Source organism: Protomyctophum parallelum, assembly GCF_964188405.1.
Source record: "Protomyctophum parallelum genome assembly, chromosome: 7".
Classification (NCBI taxonomy): Eukaryota; Metazoa; Chordata; class Actinopteri; order Myctophiformes; family Myctophidae; genus Protomyctophum; species Protomyctophum parallelum.
Window position 1 is genome coordinate 36,377,678 of NC_139705.1, and position 23,060 is coordinate 36,400,737.

Consider the following 23,060-nt stretch of genomic DNA (forward strand, 5'->3'; position numbering starts at 1 on the left):
CGGAATGTAAAAATATCCACCGCGGTAGCTGAGACCAGAGCCATATAGTAATGGTTGAGACAAAGCAGTGAAAGGTCCTGAAACATACATAACGTCACAGTCTTACCCAATCTTTCTGTTTTATGAACACAAGGCTGCTGTACTTTATACCTCATACTAAGCATTTAAAGTATGCCAATCTTGTATTCTCGTTATCAATAAAGATTAACGAGCTCCATCCCTACTGTCCCAACACGTCCCCCCCCCCCCGTCCCCCCCATTCAGGTGACCAGGTGAGCTGCCGTGGAACTCTGACCGGAGGCTACTACGACACCAGGAAGTCCCGCCTGGAGCTCCAGAAGGACATGAGGAAGGCCCAGGAGGAGCTGGGCCAGCTGGAGGCCAATCTGAACGAGAACCTGCGCAGAAACATCGAACATATCCTCCTCTCGCCATTTGGTTAAAAGGGCCTTCAGCTCGTCGGGCCTTTACATTTTCAAGTAAAAAATATCTACATTTATGGGAGAAATGCTTGAATATTTTTCAATTTGACTACCGGTATTCCATTTGCATGTTCAAACTATAATTCAACTTTCCTAGGGTTAGTGAGCATGTTTTGAGCTTTTTACAAGTGTAAAAATTCAAAATTCATTTCCGATTGTTTTTTATTTTTATGTATTTCTGAAGAAAAACCAAAAGCATGGCCAATTATAACATAGGCCCTGGAGGGTTAAATGGAATGGTGTCTTCTTTTCTAAGTGCCACCCACGTGCACTTTTGGATATAAATTGTTAATGTATTTTAGTTGAATTGGCCGTGGTCCTCAAAATTGGCCAAAGTCATTTGAATATTCGTTCTAAACAATCTGCAGTGAAATGTTGGTATAGCAGTTATTTGTATGATAATTAATCAGCAGCTAAAGTTTCATGATCTTGTGCCCTACATCACACACACACACGCTCGCACACACTTTGCCCTATTGTGCTTCCTTAACGTTGGGCTGTGCACGCATCAACAACGAGATCGACCAGCAGATGAACCAGCTGCAGAAGATGGAGACGCAGCAGAGGCAGTTCAAAGCCTCCAGAGACACCTTCCTGTCGAAGATGAAGAAGCTCAGGGAGCAGCAGCAGCAGTCTGAGAAGACCTACATGCCCAAGGTAACTAACGGGCTCTGGGCAGGGAAGCTTACGAGATGTCCCGATAATGTATCAGTATCGGAAAAGTATCTGTATCGGCCCTTTTTGGTTATATCGGGACATATCGGTATCGTCAAATATTCCAGTCTAACCACCGATCCGACACAGGGGTAAGGGGTTGACACTATGGCAGGTAAATAAAATGTTGGGGCATGTGGAGTGTGCTTTCGAGTTGCCCAAACGGCAAGTGCACATTTGAGTGAGGAGTCTGCTGTAATTAACATTATTATTATAAATATCTGGTATCTGTATTCTGTATCGCTAACAGAAATTGTGGTATCGGGATCCGATCGGGAACGAAAAAAGGGTACTTATGAGGAAAGGTTTCTAACGTCATATTCTCCACGAAACTCTGGTGGAATCCATTGGAGTCAATGGAGCGGAGTGGACAAGCATATGAACAAACACTATTTCTGAATGATTGAGACCATTGTAAAATAACCGCTTCCAAGGCATAAGAAGAAATGTCCCCCATTTCACATTGGCCTATTATAGCTCCACCAGGAGGCCACAACCTGACCTGCCCTGGTGGAGACCTGTGTCCCTCTGCACCAAATCTTCGCAGAAAATAGCTGATATAGTAAAGTATTTAAGTTCAAACGATCTTGTAGAACTATGTTTGCACCCAGAATAAGGACACTAGGGTTCACATGTTAAAGTGTAATAGTTTTTCTCCCCTGACGTCTCTCTCTCTGTCCTCCTCCAGCAACGCAGCCTGCAGAGTCTGGAGGCCAGCCTGCACACCATGGAGTCCACCAGGGAGTCCCTGAAGGACGAGCTGGGCACAGAGCTACTGTCTCAGCTCAGCCTGGACGACCAGAAGCACGTCGATGAGCTCAACGACAAGATCCGCCAGCTGCAGCAGGTACTGTATGGCATGGACTGCATCACTGCATGGTATGGCCAGTTGGCCACGCACAGAGCCGTTGAAATACGACGTTCAGTCTATTATTTTATTACTCTATGCTCTCAACCCTAATATTTGTTTCCCTGTAAAATTAACTGTAATTTGCAGATTCAAATAAAGAAGTTTGTTTGTGTGTGTGCGTGTGCGTGCGCGTGCGCGCGTGCTTCCACAGGACAACAGGAAGTTTCTGACTGAGAGGATTAGGCTGGAAGGCATCATGACCAGGGTGGAAACGTACCTCAATGAGAACCTGCGGAAACACCTCGACCAGGTGGATCAGGTAACTGGAACCACAATAGTGTGTCAACGATGTGACATTGTTCACTTACTGAGTGTGATTTCAGTCATTTTATGTTTTGAGACCTGATTCTACAAAATGTCAGTGCAGCACTGGTGGACCCACAGAATTATCTGTGGGGCCTTTGAGTTAAAAACATTCAATGTGAAAGAATGGGCACCAGCTCTGCGGGCCGCATTTGGCCACCCTTGATGTACGATGATTAGAGTGCCCCTCACTTCACACGGGTGTGATCCCCCCCCCCCCCGCCCTCTGTGCAGGAGTTGAACGAGATGGGAGACACGGAGGGAGGCACAGTGCTTACCGCCACCACCTCTGAGCTGGACGGCATCAAGAAACGTGTCAAAGTCACGTTGGCGCGCTCCGAAGGTAGGCGAGGTGTACGTAACGCTTGCCCGTTTTTGGGCGGGGGGGGGGGGGGGCAAGGCAGATAGCGTGGGGTAATCCCCACATTGCGTACACCAAATTCGTGAACCGAATTCACTGTAGCCTTTTCATTCATTATATTTGAATAAAAGTAGTTGTTGTGAATTAGCATACTGGACATTGAATGTTTCCTTTATCCTCGTGTTGCGCTTCTGTGTTCAGTTTGTTGTTTCTCATAAGCACACGTCCGTTACACACAGCCATCTGCCATGACTTCGGTGTGCGCTGACTGTGCCCTCCCGCTCCTTCCCAGCCCCTCCCATCCCTCACTGGGAAAAATTCCGGGAGAATAAATGAGCAAGCGTGACACACTTCCAATTAGTTTCTTTCCAGTGATGAAAAATGTAGTTACGTGTTTTACTTAACATTTTGACTACTATTCACGATTTTCCAGAGTTAATTAATTGTAGAATACTTTCGCTGCAAATCGCGAGTTGCCTGTTTTCATTGTTTAATCCACGTTTATGTCATACGGGCAATCCACTGGACAGAAAGCGATATGAGATGCGTTTTGATGACATCGTCGCAAAAAGGTCCCATTGTTTATGCATTGTGAGGCTTTTAAGTGCTTAAACTCTTGTCAAATTGTTGGCAATTATTCAGTTTTCCTTTCCTATAGTTAAACGGTCATTTCAAAACAGTTGTCCGTGTGCAAGACTGAAAAAAATGTTTCCCGCCCCCCTTATTCTCGCAACATTCATTCCCACTTTGTCGACCAGAACTAGATGTTCAGGTTGACGAAGCGGAGAGTGAGATCAAGGGGCTGGTGAAGCGCATGGACCACTGGAAGAACGTGGAGAAGGAAAACAACGATGTCATCAACCAGGACGCCAAGGAGCTGGAGAAGATAACCAGCCGCCAGGGCATGCTGCTCAAGAAGAAGGACGAGTGCACGAAGAAGATCCGAGAGCTCGGCTCACTGCCGCAGGAAGCCTTCGGAAAGTATCAGACCATGACACTTAAACAGGTACCAATGATTTCATCTTTTATCACCGGTAAAAGTACCAGACCCTGACACTCGCGAGACATGGCCAAAGCATTTCTGGGGTCCCCCAGCCCAAAAACGTTGAGAACCCCTGGCTTAGCGTGCCAGACCAGTGCCACTGATTGTGGATGAGAGGCCAAAATATTGCGGACACTTTCATTAGAGCTTGAGTCGGGAGTTGCTGTTGACGTTGAGTGTTTCGATCCAAATAAATTCTTGTTGTTCCGCTAAGTTCATGTCCATCTAGGAAGAGGCATTACATATCCAACCAGCATCTCTAACCCTGCTTTCTGTGTCTTCATTCAGGATTGTGCCATCATTATCGTTAACTTTCAAATGTCATCAATGTGACTTAAGGCCAGGGCCTTTCAAACGTGAAGCGATATAATGTGCCTATAGTTCATTTTCAATGAGACCTGCATTTTTCACTGGGGAGCAGGCGCGGTGCGACAACGCAAGCGTATTTACGTGAGCACGGTCCCATGAATTTGTTGTGTGCGTGCTCGTTTGGTGCACACTCCCGTGACTCACCAGACCTGGATACTGTTTAGCTTATTTTCTTTACGCGTGCGTTGTTGCGCCCCTATTGAGCAGACCTGGAGGAGACCTGTCGTTGATCCAGGCAACAGCGCCTGCGTTCCTCGCTTCACGTTTGAAAGGCCCTTAATTCACGTTTTTCTTTTTTTTGCCGTCCTCCAGCTGTTTCAGGAGTTGAAGCAGTGCAACACGGAGCTGAAGAAGTACAGCCACGTGAACCAGAAGGCCCTGGACCAGTTCAGGGACTTCTCGGAGCAGAAGGAGAAGCTGATGAGGCGTCAGGCGGAGCTGGACCGCGGCCACAACTCCATCATGGAGCTGATGAACGTCATGGAGCAGCGCAAGTACGAGGCCATCCAGCTCACCTTCAAACAGGTACGTAACATCAAGTTTGGCAAACACAACAGGATACATGTCGGATGATTTGCTCTCTTGGTATTATAACCTCAGGTGCAACGCTATATAGTTTATTTTGAGTGTTGTAACTTTTTTTTTTGTCCTTCTCCCAGGTGTCTAAGAACTTCAGCGACGTATTCCAGAAGCTGGTTCCTGGGGGCAAAGCCCATCTAGTGATGAAGACGTTGGGGGCAGAGGGAAGCCAGTCCCAGGAGGAGGGTGAAAGTGCTGCCGAGAGCCAGACCACTGTTCCCTCTGTGGACCGGTTCACTGGAGTCGGCATCGGGGTAAGACTGGGCCTATATGTGCGGTAATGGCTACTGCTTTTGTTTTATTTGAGTCAAATGAAAATGTGTTTAAGAAGAAATCTCTGTAGTGTTGAAATACTACATCTTATAATTCCAGGGCTGAGATGTTACTGTGTGGTGTTCAGGTGTCGTTCACAGGGCAGCAGGGTGAGATGTTGTTAGTGTGTGGTGTTCAGGTGTCGTTCACAGGGCAGCAGGGTCAGATGTTGTTAGTGTGTGGTGTTCAGGTGTCGTTCACAGGGCAGCAGGGTGAGATGTTAGTGTGTGGTGTTCAGGTGTCGTTCACAGGGCAGCAGGGTGAGATGTTAGTGTGTGGTGTTCAGGTGTCGTTCACAGGGCAGCAGGGTCAGATGTTGTTAGTGTGTGGTGTTCAGGTGTCGTTCACAGGGCAGCAGGGTCAGATGTTGTTAGTGTGTGGTGTTCAGGTGACGTTCACAGGGCAGCAGGGTGAGATGTTACTGTGTGGTGTTCAGGTGACGTTCACAGGGCAGCAGGGTGAGATGTTGTTACTGTCATCATCACCTTTATTTATACTCGGAAATAAGCCCTCAATACAGTCAAAACAATACATCAACACATTATAAATCAGGATAAATTACCAGTAAAATTATTTATTTTACTGCAGGAGCAATCACGGTGAAAAATGTTCTGGAGCATTCCTTTGAACTGACCGAAGGATGTCAGGGAGCTCAGTTTTAAGGCATTTTGAAGTTCATTCCACAAGGCTGGGCCACTGACAGAAAAAGCTGTCTTGCCCAACTCTTACACCCTCCAGAAAAACGCGATTACGCGATCGCATAATTCATTGCATAATCAGCCAAATTGCGCTGATTACGCGGGGATCCATTTATTTCTAAAAGGGCGCATATTTCGCATAATCGCATATGTCCGCGCTGAATATGCGAATGATGCGGGGCTCGCTTGATTTCACAATTTCCGCATATTTTCGCATAAAAGGAAAAAAAGTTTAACTTGAGCGAAGTGGTGATGTGATTCACGTGCGACGCGCTACGTCACCGGATCGCGCGTTCATCATAGTAAAACAACAACACAACAGCATCTCGATGGAAGAATAGTCAGTGGAACTCGGACGAGAGAAACAATGAAAAAGGCTAATAAATCCCACTTACCAACACACATTTCAGCCCGAGACCGGGCAAAGCAATACCCAGGGGTATTGCATGAGAGTGGGGGGAAATTGTTTTGCACCCCGTGCAACTGCGTTTTGGAGCACTTACGCAAATCAACGGTGTCGAATCATTTCGCTAGCGCTAAACATGCCAAAATGCTTGCTGCTGCTGCAGACAAAGTTGTCTCCAAACAAGTGACGTTCACCGAGGCATCGACCTCAAAAACCATTGCAAGGGAAACACGAAATGAGGTGAGTAGCGTTTGAGCTGGTTAGATTGAATGAGAGACGGGGAAGAGTGTGTGTGTGTGTGTGTGTGTGTGTGTGTGTGTGTGTGTGTGTGTGTGTGTGTGCGTGCGTGCGTCAGAGAAGCGCGTGTCAGAAATAAATTAATAAATACCTAATGATTAAAATAAATGCTCTTAGTAAAACTGAATGGGACAAAGTCAAGTGATTTAACAGTCATATAGCTGTGTGTGCATACGTGCCAAATAATGAAAATAGCCTAATGATTAAATTAAATGCTCATAGGTGTGTGTGTGTGTGTGTGTGTGTGTGTGTGTGTGTGTGTGTGTGTAAATAAGACAGCCCAATAGTAATAAATATATATATTTTTTTTCTTTTCTTTAGCTATGTGAGACCTGGGTCACCACCTGCACTGCAGTGAACATACCCTTGTCTAAGAGTGACCACCCTACAATGAGGAAATTCCTGAATGAAAGGGTAATAAATGGTGGAGCGATTCCAGGATTTCACCAGCTGCAAGAGAAACACTTGGGAGCCGTATATGAGAAGGAAAAAGAAGAGTTGAAGACACTTCTTGCAGGAAAACCTGTTGCTGTGATCTTCGATGAGACTCCAGATGTAGAAGGGAGATGCGTGTTGAACATCCTGCTTGCACCACTAGAGAAGGATGATTCTGGTCGGATCTTGGCCTACCTTGCAGACACAGTGTTCCTTGAGCAGTGCAATCATTCCACTGTATCTGTAGCTGTTGTAAATTGCCTACAAGAATACAGCATTAAAAATGAGGATGTGATTGTGTTTGACACAGATAATGCAGCATACATGAAGAAGGCATTCAAAGCTGCTCTTCATGCGCTGTACCCCAACTCACTGCACATCACGTGCATGGCACACATAATGAACCTCATCGGCAACGCCTTCCGCAAACCTTTTGTTCAGTTGAATAGCTTCATGATGAGTTTCTCCCAGATGTTCTTCAATGCTGGATCACGCAAGAGAAGATATCTCTCCTTCATGACAAACAAGCTGCCAGGAAAAAGGGTGACCATGCCTCCAAACCCCTGTGCAACACGTTGGAACTCTTGGTTCTTTGCCGTACAATACCACAGAGGGTACTTTGGACTGTACAAGGAGTTCATTGAGATGGAGAAACAGGTAAAAAGTAAAGTACAACTTCACTTAACAGTAATTGTCCCTTTCTCCACCAATCATGCCCCTTACACCTACACACATTTGTATATATAATGTATAAACAAATAAATAAATTATCATTATCAATCATGCACAAGCATAAATTAGTTAATTATATCAAAATAAAACCGTAGTAATATATATATAACACTTAACTGTTTGACCTAATCACATTATTTCTCTTTTCTTTCTGTGTTTTTCATTCACAGGTGTGTGGCAGAAGTGTACCACCGTCTGTGGAGAGACTCCATGACATGCTTCAAGACCCAAACCTGGTTCCGTCCCTGAATGTGCAGATCAATATCATGGCTGACAAGTGCAAACCCATCCTCAATCTACTAGACATCTTCGAGAGCAGACGCCCAGTGACCATAAAGATCTTCAATTATCTGGAGGATCTGCAGGTGGTCATTGCTGCCAACAAAGAGCTGCAGTATGACATATGTGCTGAATACTTTGAGGAGTTTGACCTACCACACCACACGAAGACCGAGATCCTCGGCACAGTTGGCGAGGCATACGTCAATGCTGAAGATAAGCTCACCAAGTACATGTCAGATGGCCAGCCAGCCATAGAATTTCTCAAGGAGGTCAGGGTGTTTGATCCTCGTCACATCGCATTCCTAGATGACTCTGTAGAAAGCTACAAGGCCATTCCAGGTTTCAGTCATGTGCCAAGAGATGAATTTGATTCTTATTTCACAACCCTGGGTCCAGCAGCACTCAGAGCTTCAGCTTCTGGTGTGGTGGATTTGGATGTGTTCTGGGATGGCCTACAGGAGAGACTTCCTGTGCTGTCCAGCTTAGCCCGCAGGTACAAGGATGCTGTCTCCAATTCAGCTGATGCTGAACGGAGTAACAGCATCTATAAGCTAGTGTTGTCAAACAGAAGGAGGTCAACGACCAACAACAACCTAAAAGCGTTGGTCTTCTTGTGCCATAATCAACGCATCCTCAGTGGAGCGTTTGAGAGGGAGGAGAGGGCGAAGGGAAAGGAGGCAGAGCGGGAGGATTTGGAGGAGTGGGAGGACATAGATGTTGAGGGAGAGGGGATGGAGGAAGATTGATTTATTTGGACAGTGACAGACCAGACTATGCAGTCGGGAAAAAATCCTGCATTAAATGAGTCCACTGTGTTTGAAAATGACCTAGTCATACAACTTGAGCACCTTAAGTTTTACTACAACAAAGTTGTAGATTGCACCTTTTGTTTTGTAGCAAATAATACAGTATTATTGTGTTAACTAAGGTTTATAACCATTACAAAAATGATCACATTTTCTTATGTCATTGCTGTCGGGTCGGAACTTATGTCCTAAACCGTTTATTCTTTATTATTTTAAAACATTTTAAAATGGTGGAAATAGCCAATCTACAAGGTCACAACATGTCACAATGCGACATGCTTGTATTTTATTTTTTTTATTTTCACTACTATCCATGTTTAAACTTTTCATGTTTTATTTCCCCCCATAAATTATGCCTCTACTATGTTACACAAGAGTGTCATACACTAGTAGTGAAAATTGACTTATCTACAAGCTCACATGTCCCAATGTGACATGCTGGTCTATTTGCACTACTACTTCTGTATGACACTCTTGTGTGACATAGTACTGCCTTCACTTATGGGGAAAAAACATGAAGGGCTCCATTTTCGTCGCCCCTAAACTTACTATTTTGCAAAACATTTTTGAATAGTTAAAATGGCCAGTCTACAAGCTCACAACGTGTCGTGTCAATGTAGATTGGCTAGTTGAACTATTCAAAAATGTTTTTCAAAATAGTAAAAAATAAAAAAGGCAAAGAAGTTTTGGGATAAGGCATAAGGGGTATAGCGGTGACGAACATGGATATGATGTTTCTTCCCAACAGCAATTAAAAGTATGTTTGCCTCATTGAGAGATCTGCTTTTTCCAAGAGCTGTTATCCTGTTATTTTGGATGTTTGGATCCTGTGATTTTCAACAGTTACGTGCTCAGTTTCAACGGTGTGTCTTTGAAAATATTGTTCTACCTCACTTTTATTAAGGTTATTTTAATTTTGTTTTAAATTTGTTTTAAGTTTGTTGTAACTCAGGAAAATGACTGCATACAACTTGAGCACTTTACGTACAACCGAGTTGTAAGACATTGCACTTTTGTTTTGTAACAATACAGTCTAAGATTTAAGTTGAGAAAATAAAAAAACTGAATCTGATGTAGCTTGCTTTTACTATGCTTTAATGTCTCCTGTTCATTCAGTAGTAGCCTAACAGCAAACAGAGAAGAATCATCTTTTTTCCAGTTCCTGAATATTTTTCGCATAATCGCAACTGTCCGCATATTCCGCAACTTTCCGCATATTCCACAACGTTCCGCATATTCCGCAATTTACCGCATATTCCACATAATCGCAACTGTCCGCATATTCCGCAACTTTCCGCATATTCCACAACGTTCCGCATATTCCGCAATTTACCGCATATTCCGCATAATCGCAACTGTCCGCATATTCCGCAACTTCCCGCATATTCCACAACTTCCCGCATATTCCGCAATTTACCGCATATTCCGCATAATCGCAACTTCCCACATATTCCGCAACTTCTCGCATATTCCGCTATGTCCCGCATATTCCGCTATGTCCCGCATATTTCGCAACTTCCCGCAATTTCACCGCATAAAAGCGCAGAAAAACCCGCATATTTAATCGCATAATCAAGGATTTTGGCCCGCTAAATCAAGGATTTTGGCCCGCTTAATCAAGGATTTTTGCCCGCGCTTTTCTGGAGGGTCTAAACTCTGTCTGAGCCTGAGGAACCTTGAGCCTTAAAAAATCACTAGAGCGGGTCTGATACGTGCTATTGTTCAATTCCAACATGGAACAGATAGTCAGGGAGCATCCCAGCAATGGCTTTATATAAAATCACACCTGTGTGAACCGAGTGGTGCAACTCCCCCCCCCTCTCCCCTCTCTCTCTCTCTCTCATTAGTAGGCAACAGTGCCTGTCTCTGTTTCTCTGTTTCTGGCAAACAGCGCCCCTACTGGTACTCATTATATGATGCTCATAGTCACATAGGTGAACACATAGGTGCAGGACACGGACAAAGCTGTTCCTTGGCGTGGTTGCACCACTCAAAAAAAGGTGCCAATGCTTATCTCGCCTCTCTGTGTGCTGTTCAGGTGTCGTTCACAGGGCAGCAGGCTGAGATGAGGGAGATGCAGCAGCTGTCTGGCGGTCAGAAGTCTCTGGTGGCCTTGACTCTCATCTTCGCCATTCAGAAGTGTGACCCCGCCCCCTTCTACCTGTTTGACGAGATCGACCAGGCCCTCGACAGCCAGCATAGGAAGGCCGTCTCGGGTAAAGAACCAGACAGACATTTCTTTGGCTGTTAACGTAGGGATGGAGCTTGTTAAAACAGCCTCCACACGGATGCGACGCGCACGTGGCCTCACGCACACTTAATGTTTTAACCCATTATGGTCGATAAAAAAACGTGTCTGGAATTAAATAAAAAAGAATGTAATGTCGGAAAAGAGAAATTGATCTTTCTGTTGTGTTTGTGGTTTTTTATTTTTTATTATTATTATTATTTTTAGATATGATGGTGGAACTGTCAGGCAACGCCCAGTTTATCACCACCACCTTTAGGCCTGAGCTGTTGGAATCAGCCAACAAGTTCTACGGAGTCAAGTTCAGAAACAAGGTGAGCCTTAACTCATTTAACATGCCATCCCTAATAGCCGATCTGCAAGCTCTCATTGTGACATTGGTGTGAGCTTGTAGATTGGCTAGTTTTCAATAGCTAAAGTATATAACATAATTCTTAAGACGCCAAAAGGGTGTTCCCGTCCAGAAAGTTTTGTTAATGGAGTGTTTTGTTTTCAGGTGAGTCACATCGACGTGATCTCAGCTGAGCAGGCCAAAGACTTCGTGGAGGACGACGGCGCCCATGCTTAAGACCTCTGTCGTTTTCCCAGCCTCACCACAAAGAGGCTAAATCGTTCAAGACAGGAATGTTAAAAAAACAAATCTAAGAATTGTAAACCTGTTGAGGGATATCAACATTGTTATTTGTTCCAGTTGAAATGTAATCCCACTATAATGTTCTTTTTTATGCTTAATTTTTCAATTTTATTATTTTTTGGTCAATATACTGATACACAAAACAATAAACATGACCGTGTGTGATATGTTTTTGATTGATTCCTATTTTATTAGACCAGGAAGGGGTGCCAGTAACTAACTATATCAGTGGTTCCCAAAGTGGGGTCCAGGGACCCCTAGGGGTCCTTGAGGGAGTTCCAGGGGGTCCCCAGCTACAGTCTATGCCGGTTCCCCAATTAATTTTCCTCAAGGGCCATATTTTGACTAGCGTACCAGGCTGGGGGGCCGAGTCTGCACGCGCGAGGTCGAGGTCTTGCCCTGAAAATTCATTTTCAGGGCAAGACCCCATTTGAAAAGGATGCCCAGTTTGACATGCATAGGCTACTGACCCCCATTTAATGCCATTTATATCTGGGACCCTTAAAAAAGAAAAAAACATATATATTTTTTTTAATTCTTTCATGGGCCACAAGGGGGCGCTCTGTGGGCCGCAAATGGCCCGCGGGCCGCCTATTGGGGAACCCTGGTCTATGGTCCCCAGCTAATCCAGCTATGGGTCTGTAACTCAGTGTACAAATGGAACCCTAACGGGTCCATTTGGAGTTAAATGGTCCCAGAGATATAAATGTCATTAAATGGTGGTCCGTAGACTAATATGCATGTCAAACTGGGGGGTCCTTGAAATTAAACGGGTTGAGCATCACTGCTAGAGCCGTAAAAATCTTCTCTTATATGCCAGGGGGGTCACTGGCATATGTTTTCAAATGGGGGTCTGGGTTCTCATTAGTCAATTTGGGGGTCCTTGACATGACAAAGTTTGGGAACCACTGAACTATATCATTAATACACTAATTCCTCACAAAGGCTTGGTGTAGGTCAACCCTTTTTACATCAAGGTCCATTTTTTCAGAATGTGTGCCACGGACCACAGTTTGACATTTAGCCTCTCAGATCCTAAACTAAAGAATAATTTGTTGTCGTTGGATAAGATCTTGTCCACAATAAGAGGCAAAAAAATAATTCTTCTACATTTATCTAATTTGTGTAGACTTCTTGTAAATGAAGTAATGCAGTTTACCGGTATTTAACTCTTGAGTGTAAAATGGACCCACATGCGTCCATTTGGTTACCAACTCTCCATGTAGCTGAATATCCAGAAGGGCAATAGTACTGTGTGAAATGTACTGTAATTCTGCAAACTGTTAATACTTAATACATACTTCAATCAATCAGACAATCAGCAGGCTCCACGCGGTTCCTCCAATTGCCCCGCCCACTTCCCCCCACACCAGCTGTAGTGTATACAAACATGCAGATGATGCAGGTCTCCGTTCTGTTTGGAAGTAAAAGTTAAATAAACAAGTAAATAAAATGTTCCCCCTCGTGGAAGAAGAGAAGTGTTGTCGTCTGGGACTTTATTCTCAGGTGAGTTACCTTTGGTCATTTGGTGTGTGTGCAACTCAATGCTAGCCTGGTTAATAAACCAGACTAATATCGCACGGATCCGCCGGTAGGCAATTTTTGTTTGGACAACGGCTGATTCGGTCTGGTTTATTAACCAGGCTAACTCAATGCAGCTTTACTGCATAAGTTAATTATCTGCCTATTGGAAACCCTCTGCAATCTATAATATTGGCGGCATGTAGACAATAAGGTTTTAAGTGAAATGTCAATACTCTGTACTTTTCAAAATGTATATTCATATGAGCAATTAACCGACCATTATTTGTTCATTCAATTTAACCCTTTCAACATGTATAGGGTCTCCCACCCTGTAATTGGGATTGGCCTATAGTAACTTTGATTTCATTAGAAGTACTTGGTGGCTCCATTTGGTTACATATATTTTATGACAAATCTAAAGGCGTGCAGACTGTGTGCGCGCACAAGATCCGTACGTTGTTGACGCCTCTGAGTATAGCAATGTGGTCGAATATCTGCCAAAATCTGTCATTTTGCCTGGCAATGAATAATGTTCAGTGACTGTACCTGCATGGCTCAGACATGCTGGGCCATATGAACCCCCTAGACTGGGGCTGGCTAATTGTTCCCTCCATAGTTGGAACAAAACATAGTGAAGCATTGCACCACAAACCTGGAACAACATTCCAGGTTAGTGGTTATATTAGGAAATCCCCAACCATATACAGTACCTCCAATGATAACAGCTAGGTCTTGCCTGGGCTTTAAATGAGCAGTACTGTCACTTTATTATTTAATCAAAGGTGGAAGTGTTTGTTCTCGTTTTTATTGTATTATATTTCACTCTGTAGGCCTATTTGTTTTTATTCTGTAAAGCACTTTGAATTGCCTTTATGTATGAAAGGTGCTATATAAATAAAATGTCAATGCCTTGTCTTGCATTTGTTACAGGATACTTACAGTATTACATAGGTTGTTGTGTATGTTGGGTGACATCATATACTAGGCTGTGTATGATGTGAGTATACATATACTAGGCTGTGTATGTTGTGTTTTGGCTATGGTTGGTAGTGAGTTGTGGTGACTTTCTTTCAGACACTCAACACTTATGGTGGTTGGGAGGAATCCCAACCTACTCTGTCCGGACCCTAGGGAGCATGGACGACGGCATCCCGGAAGCAGGAGTGGGAGACAGCTGGGCCCACACGTTGTCACCGTTACTTCTGGGACGCTGGCAATGGACCCTGCTGAACAGACTACTGGAGTTGGCTGCTTCAAAACATCTATGAAGAAGTTGGACCTGGCAGACACCGAGCGCAGTATGCAACTGTGAAGTTTGACATCCTTAGTGTCAGGGGAGTCAGTGCTCTGAATGTCATGGCCAGTGTGTGGAAGTCCAACCTCTCCACCATATCAAGCCTAGCTTCTTCTCTGTTCTGTAGAGTCTGTTCTCCTATAAATCCTGGTAAATAGTGTAGGCCTATAGCGAATCCAAAAAATTGGGGGTGTTGGTCAGTAGTAATTTCATATCCAAGTAAAGGCAAGACAGCAGCGTGGTTCCTCTTCCTAGCCTGGAATACAAGCAGCTGTGTTAGCCTACCATTTAATAATAATTAATCAGACACAAGAACCAGAAAACAGACATACCACTCATCAGTACCCATGGACACACTTTGAGTGGTCCAGTCACGACTCACACAGGGGGTAGAGAAGTTGTCTCGTGGAGAAACGTACAGTTGCAGGGACTAAACAAGAGGAAACAACCATATGTTGTGACCACAACATGATATTCACTGGGGCCACTCACTAAACAAAGGGACACATACCTGCACTGAAGCATAGTGGACACACAACCTGAAGCCAAAACGGGCCAGTTTTGTCCAAGGAACCTGGTCAGTAAGGACAGGACATGACGCACACACCGTGGACAAGTGTGTCTGGCAGCTGAAGCCCAACAGGCCAGCTCTGTTTGTGGAGACCACAGGTCTCTGGAGACACGCACACCAAACTGAGGCAGTGAGCTGCTTAAATAGTGCAGGCAATCAGCCCACTGGTTAGTGGGAGGAGGATGAGCTATGGGCAGAGTGGGAGCAACGCCCATCCTGCTTTACATTCACCCATTAACACTCATTCATACACCAATGGTGGACGAAACTATGCAAGCACCAACCTGCATATCAGGAGCAATTAGGGGTTCAGCATCTTGCTGAAAGGACACTTCGACACTAACTCTGGGGAGCCCGGGATCGAACTGGAAACCTCACAGTTGCCATCTGGCTGCTCTCCCGGCCTCTCTGCCCCCTCCCATAGAGGTGAATGCTGGTCCCCAAAACCTGCTCTACAGAAGTACCTGTGCCACCCCAGAATGCTATATGCACAGTAGGCCTAATAAATATTAATCAGGATTAACATGTTACCAAGAATCATCTCCTGTATGTGTCGGGGGACTGCCAAGGCTCCAAGGCTGAGTGAGAAGATGGCAGCTGGGAGAATCGGGCTGGTCGGTCACTGCCATTGACACCCAGAGCTCCAAGCATGGGAGCAAAGTACTGGCGAGCCGGTCAGATGTATGGGGTTCCAAAGTTTGACCCTGACCATCACTTACAGCTGATGTAGCCAATTAGAAGACAGCTCAAGGTAGGAACCTTTTTGTTTTTGCTGGGTCTGTGTTGATTTAAATTTGAATTTTAAATTATTTATTCTGTTTAAAACCACGCCAATGAAAATCTGGAATCGGGTTTCTTCTAAATACCTATTTCTAAGTTATAATTAACTAGTATTTAGAAAATAGAACGTTTTTCGAAATTCATTTATCAAATTCAAATTCAAATGGCCGAAAAATACACAGACCTGGCTGCTGCTTGTGTTTTCTGCTGTTTGTATACTAATGTGATTCAAGCTGGTGTGCTATTGCTGTCATTTTGGGACCCAATGGCCCAACGTGTTCATTTCTGTTTCTGGTTCTGGAATTTATGTGGATCTGCAGTATGGCCTGCTCTTCTGTTGAAGGTTGTGATTTGTGACAGGATGTCTTCTTTCTTTCTTTCTTTCTCTCTCCCCACCTTGTTTTTGAGCGGTGCATCCGCTCCTATGCACAGCTTTGTTTGTGGGGGAAGTTGGAACACGTTATTCCAACTTTGCTCTCCATCAGGCAGGCACCCCGGCTGACCAGTGTCAATGGTCACTGCCATTGACACCCAGAGCTCCAAGCATGGGAGCAAAGTACTGGCGAGCTGGTCAGGTGTATGGGGTTCCAAAGTTTGACCCTGGCCATCACTTACAGCTGATGTAGCCAATTAGAAGACAGCTCAAGGTAGTTTTTGCTGGGTCTGTGTATTTGATTTACATTTGAATTTTAAATGATTAATTCTGTTTAACACATTGTATGCTAGAGTTTTCTATTTGCTCAGGCTTGCTGGTGCTAAGCGATTAACATTGGACTTTTGAACTTTTTAGGGGCCCACAGCGAGGGGCCTCTTATAGCGAGAATCACATCGCATAAATAAAAAGTAGGCCAAACATGTCCACTTCAATTTAAAAAAAAAATTATGATTCTACCATCTTCCATTCTGGAGATATTGACCTTTTTCTAAAACCTGCTTTTGAAGGCACGCTGCTCGCTTGAAAAAACAGCAGAGATATGGAAGGTTGAAGTTGACAGACATTGACAGACAGATATAAAAATGAACACAAATAATATCATATACATACTACACACTGAATGAAAGCCCTGAATGTCTACTTTTAGGAGGAAAACAAATACACATGGTCCCATGTATAGTTTGTCAGTAATTGGCTATTGAATGCAGCTTGCGCCCACCAGAGAGGATTTCAGAAAATGCATGGACCAGAAGAACTATTATTCACAAAATAAGGCCTATAGCGAAATGTACATACTATATACCGTATGAAACAGAAGACTCTCTGCTTGTTGTTGCGCAACATTGCACTGCTCACTTCACAGGGGTGTGATTTTCATTATTATTACAGTAGAAGTATTTTTCTTATGAAAGCAGAGAGTCTTCTGTTTCATACGGTATATAGTATGTACATTTCGCTATAGGCCTTATTTTGTGAATAATAGTTCTTCTGGTCCATGCATTTTCTGAAATCCTCTCTGGTGGGCGCAAGCTGCATTCAATAGCCAATTACTGACAAACTATATTTGTATATATTTGTATATTTGTTTTCCTCCTAAAAGTAGACATTCAGGGCTTTCATTCAGTGTGTAGTATGTATATGATAATAATTTATTTATGTTTATATCTGCCTGTCAATCTCTGTGACTTTAAACCTTTATAACTCGCTATGATAACTTCATGAGGAAATGCTCACTTCACAGGGGTGTGATTTTTATTATTATTACAGTATTAGTTTTTTTCTTATGAAAGCAGAGGGTCTTCTGTTTCATACGGTATATAATATGTACATGTCGCTATAGGCCTTATTTTGTGAATAATAGTTGGACCTGAACAACTGCATTCAATATCCTACTGACAAACTGTACATGGGATCAATATTATGTATTTGTTTTCCTCCTAAAAGTAGACAATTAGGGCTTTCATTCAGTGTGTAGTATGTATATGACAATAATTTATTTATGTTTATTTTTATATCTGCCTTCAGAACGATAGTATAACGGTGAGATGCGTTACTGGATCGGTGAGTTTAGTGGTTGAGGTTGACATGTCTGGACATGTTTGAGGAAAGAAGCACAGGAGAGAGAGATGATCAAATAACTGGCTGCTTTGTTGGACAACGCTATCTTCACTTTGTTTGGGCAAAGAAGCAGAGATCAGCGATGGAAAAGAGTTTTATCCACGGCAGATAAGTAATGACGTATTATCGAGGGACCGCCATGATCAACTAACTGCCTGGGACCGAGGCTACGTTGTCACCAGCCAATGCAGCCATCGCTATCCGTTGTGTGATTGTAGCCTTTTTATTCATTATAATTGCAGTGATAAGACCTATATCACAGCCGGGCGTCTCTCTCGATACCGTGGATATAGCCTACATCCACAATCACACAACGGATAGCGATGATGGCTGCATTGGCTGACGAAGACGTAGGCAGTAAGTTGATCATGGCGGTCCTTCGATAATACGTCATTACTTATCTGCCGTGGATATAAAGCTCTTTTCCATCGCTGATCGTGCTTCTTGCCCAAACAAACAAAGTGAAGACGCGATGGCGATCCACACAACGGATAGCGATGGCTGGTGAAGACTGAAGACGTAGCCAGGCAGTTAGTTGATCATGGCGTGTGCCGTGTGCGTGTTGAAAACGTTATGAAATGGCGATCGTTGAAGATTATTCTTGGTTTATATACTGGCAGAGGGCAAATCGACACGACTGCGTTATATCTTTTTCCGAGAATGAGAGAGCGGTGCAAGGCGATTACAAGGCGCAGTGTGGCCTGGGGCCAGGGAACTCAAACTGCAATGCGATCCGGGCAGAAGAGACTCAGACTCCCCCCACAAAGATTCCTCGGGAGAAACCATGTAGAAACAGGAGGGGAGGGGGAATCGAGTGTATTCACAGACACTAGACTACTACTAGATGGGTAACTCCATTTTAGATGCCCTGACATCTGCGTTGGTCTATGCCGTTGCCGTGCAGACCCATACGTGTAATGGAGGCATTGGAGGAGGGAGCGTCTTCGCCACAGACAGACCTCTTTTCAGGAGGGAGGGGCTTTTTACTCCCGGATCACATATTGGAGCTTCCTGGAGACGATCGCTGTTATTTTCCTCGGTGTCCTGGAGCATAGGACGTTGATGTACAGTAAGCAATAAAAAAACGTATAAAACGTATACATACGCTTCGCGCGTACGGCGTTCGATATTAATAAAGCGTATGGATACGTTTCCAGCATTTTTTGTGTTAAAACAACGCCAATGAAAATCTGGAACCGGGAAATATGTTTCTTGACTAAATACCTATTTTTAAGTTATAATTCATTTCTAAATAGTATTTAGAAAATAGAACGTTTTTCGAAATTCATTTATCAAATTCAAATTCAAATGGCCGAAAAATACACAGACCTGGCTGCTGCTTGTGTTTTCTGCTGTTTGTATACTAATGTGATTCAAGCTGTTGTGCTATTGCTGTCATTTTGGGACCCAATGGCCAAACGTGTTCAGCGTCTGTTTCTGGCTCTGGAATTTATGTGGATCTGCAGTATGGCCTGCTCTTCTGTTGAAGGTTGTGATTTGTGACAGGATGGCTTCTTTCTTTCTTTCTTTCTTTCTTTCTTTCTTTCTCTATCTCTTTCTGTCTGTCTGTCTGTCTGTCTCTCTCTCTCTCTCTCTCTCTCTCTCTCTCTCCCCCCACCTTGTTTTTGAGCGGTGCATCCGCTCCTATGCACAGCTTTGTTTGTGGGGGAAGTTGGAACATTCCAAATTTGCTCTCCATCAGGCAGGCACCCCTGCTGACCAGGGGGAGGCAGTATAGAGACCAGGGTGGGTTACTGCATCTTTTTTCCCTAGGGGACACAGGGAGAACGTGCAAACTCTACACAGAAAGGCCCGTTCGTCAACCCCACCTATTATTATATAGTACATTTAGTTCTGACAGGACAAGACCAGAACTGACTCAGCCACTGAAATGACTGTCAGCTAATTCCTGCCACACCCCTCCATTATCAACTGTCCACTAATCACATATTATGTCCACTCCTGCACTCTTTTATTTGAAAACAAAACGCCTGCCCTGCAGTCTCTGATGCTACTCCACACCATCTACACCATGTTGTTGATCTCTGGACACAGAACTGCTGTACAAACAGAGCAACTACCACAGTGGTGTAAAGTACGTAACTGAGTACATTTACTTAAGTAGGCTACTGTACTTATGTAACATTTTCTGTACTTTTACTTCTACTCCACTACATCTCAGAGGCAAATATTATAACCTACCTTTATCTTCATATAATTGGACCTCACTATAATGTTCATGATAAAATACCATAATTTCTTTCCACTCGATCTGTGTCTCATGGGAGGGCTGTGGAAAGTTCAGAAACCCGTCCACATTATTGTTAGGCATGATTCTTTTTAATATTTAGATTGTTATTATCGTGAGAAGGATGGCTTCCATTTTGTCATTGCAACTCTTCAGGAATAGAAAGCCTGCAGTTTCTATTAGCTTGGATTCCCCATCGATCGATGTCACTCGTGGACGGTTTTCTGAACTGCATGTTGTTTTATTATTCATGGCATTTCTTAGATTTGTTTATTTGTTTTTAAAATGTATAATATCATCCTAAATGTAGGGAAAGAAAATGGGATTTTTACGCTAGTTAAACTGACCCGCTATTTGGGAAGCACTGCTGTACTCCACCTCTGTGTGTCTGTATGACCTTAATGCCTGTGGAATTCCATGTATTGTATGTTGCATGGCAGGGCGTGGACATCCTGTGCGTGTGTGTGTGTGTGTGTGTGTGTGTGTGTGTGTGTGTGTGTGTGTGTGTGTGTGTGTGTGTGTGTGTGTGTGTGTGTGTGTGTGTGTGTGTGTGGCGCACATTTGTGACTCATATTTCAACAAAGTGAATGTATTTTCTACTGATGAAACACAGCAAACTGGACTCTGTCTCTTTAAGACACTCCTCCTATCCACACACACACACACACACACACACACACACACACAAACACACACACACAGCCGGGAAGAACCTCCCTTGTAAGCTGATCTCTGCGAAATCTCTCTCTGTTAGTCAGTCAGACAGTCAGTCATACTAAAATGGCGCAGCAGGGAGTTCAACTGGATCAGGAACGGTTGTGTTGTTCTATCTGTCTGGATCTACTGAAGGATCCAGTGACTGTTCCATGTGGACACAGCTATTGCAGGAGGTGTATCGAGGGATACTGGAACCAGGACGATCAGAGGGGGAGATACAGCTGTCCACAATGCAGACAGATGTTCATCCCAAGACCCATTCTGAAGAAAAACACCATGCTGGCTGAGGTGGTGGAGAGCCTGAAGAAGACAGGACTCCATGATGTTCCTCCTGATCACTGCTACGCTGGACCTGGAGATGTAGCCTGTGATTTCTGCACTGGGAGGAGACTGAAAGCTGTTAAGACGTGTCTTCAATGTCAGGTCTCTTACTGTGACGCTCACATCCAGCCTCACTATCAGTCTCCTGCCTTTAAGAAGCACAAGCTGGTCAACGCCTCCAGCGAGCTTCAGGAGAACACCTGCTCTCGTCACCACGAGGCGAGGAAGATTTTCTGTCGTACTGATCAGCAGTGCATCTGTTCTTTGTGCTCCGAGGAAGAACACAAAGGTCACAATATAATCTCTGCTGCAGCAGAACGGACTGAGAGACAGAGAGAACTTTATGTGAGTCAGCAGAAGACCTGGCAAAGAATCCAGGAGAGAGGGAAAGATGTGAAGGTGCTTCACCAGGAGGTGGAGTCCATCAACCACTGTGCTGACAGAGCAGTGGAGGACAGTGACACCATCTTTACTGAGCTCATCTCTTCCATTGACAGAAAACGATCTGAGGTGAGGGTGATGATCAGAGACCAGCAGGAACGTGAATTAAGTTGTGTTGAAGAACTGAGGAGGGGTGTGGAGCAGGAGGCCACTGAACTGAGGAGGAGACATGCTGAGCTGGAGAAGCTTTCTCTCACAGAGGACCACATACATTTTCTACACAATTACACCTCCTCCCTCTCTTGGATCAGTGAATCTACACACCCAGTCAGCTGCCCTGTCCGTCCCCTGAAATACTTTGGAGATGTGACTGTTGCGGTGTCCAAGATGAGGGACAAACTAGAGGACATTCTTAAAGAGGGAGGGACAAACGTCTCAGATACACTGAATAGACTGTCACCGTCACCAGAGCCCAAGACCAGAGCTGATTTCTTGCAATATTCATGTCCAATCACACTGGATCCAAACACAGCACACCAATGCCTGTCTCTGTCCAACGAGGACAGAAAAGCAGTGAGAATGCACGAAGACCAATCGTATCCCGTTCACCCGGAGAGATTCACCGAAACGTGTCAGGTGCTGAGCCGAGACGGTCTGACCGGACGCTCTTACTGGGAGGTGGAGTGGAGCGGAAACTATGTCAGCGCCGCGGTCTCCTACAAAGACATTGGCAGAGTCGGGACGCAGAGTGCCTTCGGATTCAACGAGAGGTCGTGGTCCTTGCAGTGTACCAAGCAGCGTTACGTTTTCATCCACGCAGACGTTAAGACTCAGATCCCAGGCCGCGTGTCCTCCAGAGTGGGAGTGTACCTGGACCACAGTGCAGGTGCTCTGTCCTTCTACAGTGTGTCTGACTGTGAGACCATGAGACTCCTCCACACGGTCCACACCACGTTCACCCACGAGCTCCGCGCTGGACTGTGGCTTTCCTCGTGCGAAGGCAACACCGCCGAGTTGTGTTACCTCAAGTAGATGTTCGTGCAGTGGCCTAGGTGATAGGCCCGGTGCAAATATTTTGTTTAGCCCCCCAAACGCACACAGTGACACGCATGCATGTACACTTTTGTCTTCAATGTTTGTGTTTACATGCACACTTTCGTCTTGGACCGATGCAAGGGTCTAGGACTATAGTAAATAACAATAAAGAAATCGTTGTTAAATGTTGTAAAAAAAAAATATATATATATATATTTAAACTAAACAATATTTTGTTATCGTTGGAAATGATTTTGCCCACAATTCCTTGCTGTATTGATGTGGTACCATTAGGAAAGATAACAGGCAAACCTCTAATTCTCAAATTTCTAAGTTCTCTAATTGTGTAGACTTCTTGTAAATTAAATAATGCAAATGTTTAAAAATACTTTAACTCTTGAGAGCGTAAAATGAAACCAAATGGACCCCTACAGGTAAATCTGGTTTCATTTTACGCTCAAGAGTTAAAGATCTATAAGGGTTCATGTGGTTACATTGGTACATTTGGTTACCAACTCTCCATTTA

General features: G+C 44.2%; 2 protein-coding genes across 2 annotated transcripts in view; both read left to right on the top strand.

Annotated features, from left to right (window-relative positions):
• The window catches only part of LOC310862063 (structural maintenance of chromosomes protein 3-like), a gene marked incomplete at both ends in the record, with an annotated part of 31,324 nt that extends 19,780 nt beyond the window's left edge, over nt 1-11,544 (top strand). The window contains 11 exons of the mRNA XM_083769800.1: nt 265-417; nt 988-1,139; nt 1,885-2,043; nt 2,258-2,365; nt 2,644-2,752; nt 3,529-3,776; nt 4,494-4,706; nt 4,841-5,014; nt 10,767-10,944; nt 11,184-11,290; nt 11,473-11,544. Of these exons, the coding sequence (XP_083625926.1) occupies nt 265-417; nt 988-1,139; nt 1,885-2,043; nt 2,258-2,365; nt 2,644-2,752; nt 3,529-3,776; nt 4,494-4,706; nt 4,841-5,014; nt 10,767-10,944; nt 11,184-11,290; nt 11,473-11,544 (1,673 nt within the window). The remainder of the gene's footprint in view (nt 1-264; nt 418-987; nt 1,140-1,884; nt 2,044-2,257; nt 2,366-2,643; nt 2,753-3,528; nt 3,777-4,493; nt 4,707-4,840; nt 5,015-10,766; nt 10,945-11,183; nt 11,291-11,472) is intronic.
• Nucleotides 11,545-20,860: 9,316 nt separating this feature from the next.
• On the top strand, nt 20,861-22,677 carry LOC310861828 (tripartite motif-containing protein 16-like; the record flags this gene model as incomplete). Its single annotated transcript, XM_083769492.1, has 1 exon — nt 20,861-22,677. One exon carries the CDS (start codon nt 20,861-20,863, stop codon nt 22,529-22,531), a length of 1,671 nt encoding a protein of 556 aa, XP_083625618.1. The 3' UTR covers nt 22,532-22,677.
• Between the last annotated feature and the right edge of the window lie 383 nt (nt 22,678-23,060).